Genomic DNA, 5,687 nt, shown 5'->3' with positions numbered 1-5,687 from the left:
ACACACAAGAAAGAATTCTGAATTCAAAATAAGAAGACATTGGTTTGAGTCATGGCTTAGCAAATTATTTAACCTTTATGAGGCTTAGTTTTCTCTCTCAACTAGGGATAGTAATATTTATATTCCTTAGCTGAGAGACAGTATAGCATAGTGGATAGCGTTGACAGTGGGAAAGACCAGAGTTGACGTGCTGCCTTTGGCACATCATGGCTGTGGGATGCCAAGCAACTCTCTACTATTCTTTCTTTCTTTTTTTTCTACTATTCTTTCTATAGTTCAGTTGCTAATCTGTGTTGGCGGAGGGAATTTACATAATAGGAGTTCTCCAACCCTAATGGAATCACAATTCTGAAGGAAAAAAGAAAGCAACAATGGCTAGCGCATCGAAATGTGAGCTGTTGTCATGATCATGATTAATGCCATGCTAAGCTGTCACCTTCAGTCCAGCAGAATTTCAGTTTAGCCCCTGGCCTCTGGTCACGGGCATCTTTGCTGTCTCACTCTGTGATTTCCAGGAAAGGATTTCAGTAAAAATAGATGCAGGTATTAAATGCCCTACTGACTATTTATAGCCTGTAACAAGTCGCTGGCTCTTCATGTATGTGTTTATTTTCTTCCTGGAACCATCATTTTGGCTTTAAAATAACTAACATGGAGAGTTCTCTTTATGGAAGCAGGGCTATGTGGTGGATAGAGCCCTCACCCTTGAGTCAGGAAGACATGGCTTTGAATCCTGCCTAGACATCTAACAGATGTGGGACTGGGCAAATTCCTTAGCCTTTCTGAGCATTGGTAACCTCACCTGTAAAATGGGAATGATTACAGCACCCCTGCTTCACCAGATAACATGAAATAATGTTTGAAGAGTGCTTTGTAAACTTTAAAGTGTTCTGCATAAACATAAGTCATTATTAACGTAGCAGACAAAGACCACAATGTTTGGAGAGTTTCCATGAGTAAAAGATGGTGGAATCTGAGGTACTTTGGAGATGATTAGTGCTCAGGCTTAGGGACAGCCTTATGTATCGGTTAAATAGGTGGCCGCCTAAATAGATTTCAGAAACTAGGAAAGGGAAACCTCTCCCCCAAATGCCTCCATATTCAGTATACCCCCACCCTGCTCCCACAACTTGCTTACCTCTTCATGATGTGTTTTCCAATCTCTGTGGAACCTGTGAACCCAATTTTCCTCACATCTGGATGATCTGATAACCTCTGCCCAACCAAGGAACCTGTCCAAAGGAGGGGCAGCAGAGTGTGAAAGCAGGGCTTCTGGAGGTCCCTGAGACCCCTAAATGATATAACCCATGGATTGATGAAGATGGACTTGCTTTGCTGGCCGGTAACATAACTGAGAAGCTGCCAACACTTGCTTCCTTTTCAACCCTGGCCTGACATCTCTCTTTGACCAGCTGGACTGCCAATGGAATCTTGGTGCACAAGGCGGGCCTCTTTGGTTTACAGTGCAAAGGGAGACCATCATCTCTGCCCCCCTCCCCCCATTTTAGGAGAGCTTTCAACAAGAGAAATGGAAATTTCAGGCCGAGTTCACTCAGCAAGCCAAACTATTGTTCCTGGTGCTCTCTGAGTCTGTAAAGAATTCTCTGCAGACAGAGGAGAATTACTCTCATAACGAAAGGGCGGCTTAATATAGGATTTAGAGCTGGAAGGGACAACAGAAGTCATTTCCTCATCCTAGAGAGGAGGAAACCAAAGCTCAGAAATATTAAATGACTTCCTTAATGTGGTATTTGTAGCAAGTAGATGAGATCACTGGTCTCCCAATCCCAAATCCAGAGCCCCGCCCACTGCATTACTCTACACATTAACTGCCCCCTCCCCATCATTAGCTAGTTAATGTGTCCCTTGTGGGTTCTGAGGGAGTTTTCGACTTTCTCTACCCCTATAGCCCCTTCCCGAATCCTAACTCTGAAAGGGTTTGGAACAGAGGTGTCATACACATGGGATCCACAACACCCCTGAATACAGCTTGAACCAGATTAAAATGTAACTGGGAAATGTTTAACAAAATAAATAAAAATACAATAAAGCACAGGTAATATTACATTTTAATGGTCCGGGGGGATCCTTATGAACCAATTAGTGACTTCCTTTTCTATTTGACACTAGTGGTCTGGAAGACAATGAATTTTACCTAAGATTCGGTCCCCCAAAGCCCTGGCACCTAGAGATGTGAAATCTTGGCTAGATTTGCCTCAGAGTGGAACGGGAAGGCTTGGGAGCCTAGGCTGAGCCATGGACAGCCATCACAAGGAGAGTCAGCGGGTTACCTCAAAGGTTAGGATGGATTCTTAACACATTGTTCAAAGTTCCAATCGTTGTGGCTTACGATTGTTCCAATATGACAATGAAGCATAGATTCTCAGATTTAGAAGACATTAGAGGGGCCTGAGCAAGAATCCCCTCCCCCAACAATGCATATAAATGATTATCCGTGATCAGCCATGGTTGAAGACCTTAAGAAAGAGAAAAACCACTACCTTCTGAGTCGGCCCATTGTCAATCAGACAGTTCGAATAATTAGGATCATAGGTCATGGATTTAGAGCTGGAAGGGCCCTTAGAGGCCATCTCTTTCAGTCTAGAAGATGGAACTCAGAAGTTTTAATTTGCAGTGGCTGGGAAACAGGTCACTGAATTATGCACTGGGCCTTGAGCCAGGACGATCTGGGTTCTATTTGAACCTCTGACACTTACTCAGAAGTGTGACTATGGGCAAGTAATCTGGCCTCTGTTTCCTCATTGGTAAAATGGGATATTAAGAATAGCTTATAGGGTTGTTATTAGGATCAAAGAGATAGTGTCAGTGAAACAATCCTTAAAAAGCCTATGCCAGCATCAGCTTAAAAGTAAGTTGTTCCTCATGGCCAGCCTAGATTTGTCTCTTTGTGTCTTCTGCACACGGCTACCAGCTCTGTCCTCTGGGGCCAAACAGAGCAGTCTACTGCCTCCTGCCATAATAACTCTTTGAATACTTGAGGGCAGCTCTCCTGTCCCTCCTACACCTTCTCTTCTTCAGGCTAACCATTCCCAGGTCCTTCTACTGCTCCTCACACGGCATGATCTCATAGACCCTTACCATACTGGTCACATTCCCCTAGACTCTCTTCTGCTTATCAGTGTTCTTCCTAAAATGCAGTGCTTAAAAAGGAGGAGAGGAAATGTTCTATATCAGTCATGGGCCAAGCACTTTATAAATATCTCATTTGATCTTCACAACATCCCTGGGAGATAGGTGCTATTATTACTTCCATTTCATAGTTAAGGAAATTGAGCAGACAGAGATTAAGTGACTTGCCCGGGGTCACAGAGCCAGTGAGTGTCAGAGTTTGGGTTATGAATTCAGGTCTTCCTGAATCCAGGACCAGTGCTCTCCGTTGTACCATCCAGCTGCCTCACAAAATGAGCACGGTGTTCCAGATGTGGAATGACCAGGGCAAAACAGCAGGATTACCATTTCCCTATTCCTACTGACACCTGACCTGAGTTCAAATTCTGGCTTTGCCCTATCCTTAGGCAAGTCACTGAATCTCTTTGGGCCTCAGTTTCCTCTTCTGTAAAATGAGGTAGCTAATCTAGATGAGCTCTGAGGTCCCCCAGCTCCAACATTCTGTGCCCCTATGACCTACACATACGTATCGAGAGAAGAACAATTCTAATGCTCTGTATTCTCAAAGGGACAACTGTAACTTCAACACAGTGGAATGGGATGCCTTGTGAGATAGGGAGTTTCTCATCATGGAAATAATCCAGACAGATCACCTCTTCTGGATATCATAGAAGGAAGGTTAGAATAGAGACCCTCCAAGGCCCTTTCCAACACTGACATTCTAGGATTTTAGATAGTGTCAAGAATGGTATGGGCATATGGAAATGTTTCCTCTCTGCATTAAGGAGGCCCTGTGACTTCTGTCCTTCAAGGAATGGGGTGAATATAGCCTTCCATTTAACTCCATTTCAAGGGACTGGATTTTCTGAATGAGGCTGAAGGCAGGCAGGGCACTGAATTTGGAAACAGGGAGCCTGGGTTTGAATCCTGATTCTTCAACTTAACACCTATGTGGTCTTGGGCTAGCTCCAACATCTCTAGGCCCCAGCTCTCTCCTCTATAAAATGAGGGGTTGGGATAGACCCCTAGGAATCCTTCCACCTCTAAATCTTATGAATTATTATGAGAGGTAGTAAGGTGTGATAAATAGAGGGCTAGCCTTGGACTCTGGAAGACCCAAGTTCAAATCCTGCCTTTAACATATATCAGCTGGGGCCATGAACATATAACCTTATGTCTGATTGTACTAGACAATTTTCTAAGGCTATATATACCATTGAAGGGGATTTTCTCTATTGTGAGTTCCCCAATGAATGAAATCCCAGGTCTAGACCAAAACCACAAAACAAAACCCAAATTCACTTATGACACATGAGGCTACTTTAAGTGAATTCTGTGTTTCTATGTGACATTTGATGCATGGACATATTATAAGATTTCCACTAATGCCTCCTCTGATGCCTCCTTGTGCTGTGCAGATGACCCTGTGTTCTTGAACTTGACTCTTTGTAGACTGATGGCAGGTTATGCCTTTGGCAGACCCTTCCAATTTGAAAAGACTCTGTGTATGGGCCCAACAATGGCCTATTATTTAAGGTTTTAGATAACCTTGGAGAAGCTTATATCCAGAAGGCTAAGTCCCAGGGGGGACTGGTATGGTTGTAAGGAGTGTTGTCATGAAAGAAATCTAATATCTACTTGTAAGATTTCCAGTTTGTATCATTATAACAGATTAATTCACAGACTTTGAATTGGAGGGGCCCTCAGAGACCATCTGGTCCAATCCAGACCTGAATAAGATTCCTCCCAAATAAGGGGTCATCTGGCACTGGCTTGAAGAGTGAGAGGAAAACCCTTCACCTCCTGAAGTAGTCTATTCCAACTTCAAGAGAGTGTTAATTGTTAGCAAGCTTTTCATATATTGAGTCTCAAATCCCTCTCTCCCTGAAACTTCCCCCCATCACCCTAAGTACTGCCCTTTGAGGTCAAGCCCAAACATTATCTAATCAAGGCAGACTATAGAGCAGCACTATATACTTCTCATTCTGTACACCCTATATTTCTTAGTGCAGACTGCCCTAAATGCCCTCCACTATGGCCTAGATTGCAGTCTGATTCAGGGTACCAACTTCTCCTCTATTTGGGGTTTACTCTAAAAATAAACCAGCCACGGCATGCCTGGTTTCCCACCTCGGTGACCGGCAGATCAGCCACCATTTCTGCAGAAGGAGCAGCCACAGAGGGAAGGCACAATTTGTCAGTGACCTAAAGGCCAGAATTAGTCAGGCCAACTTTCTCCTGCTCAGAGCGGAGCAAGTGGATGCCAACTCACGTGGGTTCTGCCAGTGCACATGTAGGCTAGTGGGGGAGGGAGTTACTCTTTGTGATGGTAGTTATGAAGACAAACTGGGCTAGGAGACAAGAGACCTGGGATTGGATCCTGGTTCTGCAACTAACTCTTCATGAAACTCTGAGCAAGTTTATATAAGTGTGTGTGTATATGTGTGTGTGTGTGTGTGTGTATCTTTATCTATCTACATCTGTATCCATATCCATATCTATCTATATCTATCTATCTATCTATCTATCTATCTATCTATCTATCTATCTATCTATCT

The 5,687-nt window shown here is 43.6% G+C and overlaps 1 protein-coding gene across 2 annotated transcripts in view; it reads right to left on the bottom strand.

The window, feature by feature from the left end:
* The window catches only part of ALDH1L1 (aldehyde dehydrogenase 1 family member L1), a 75,468-nt gene that overhangs the window by 17,347 nt on the left and 52,434 nt on the right, over positions 1–5,687 (bottom strand). For both annotated transcript variants that reach the window (XM_027863815.1, XM_027863816.1), the window contains one exon: positions 1,139–1,232. In XM_027863815.1, coding sequence (XP_027719616.1) covers positions 1,139–1,232 — 94 coding nt within the window. The remainder of the gene's footprint in view (positions 1–1,138; positions 1,233–5,687) is intronic.

Source organism: Vombatus ursinus, unplaced genomic scaffold, assembly GCF_900497805.2.
Source record: "Vombatus ursinus unplaced genomic scaffold, bare-nosed wombat genome assembly UNPS02014773.1, whole genome shotgun sequence".
Lineage (NCBI taxonomy): Eukaryota > Metazoa > Chordata > Mammalia > Diprotodontia > Vombatidae > Vombatus > Vombatus ursinus.
The sequence above is the reverse complement of the archived record's forward strand: the minus strand, read 5'-3'. Positions and strand labels throughout refer to the sequence as shown.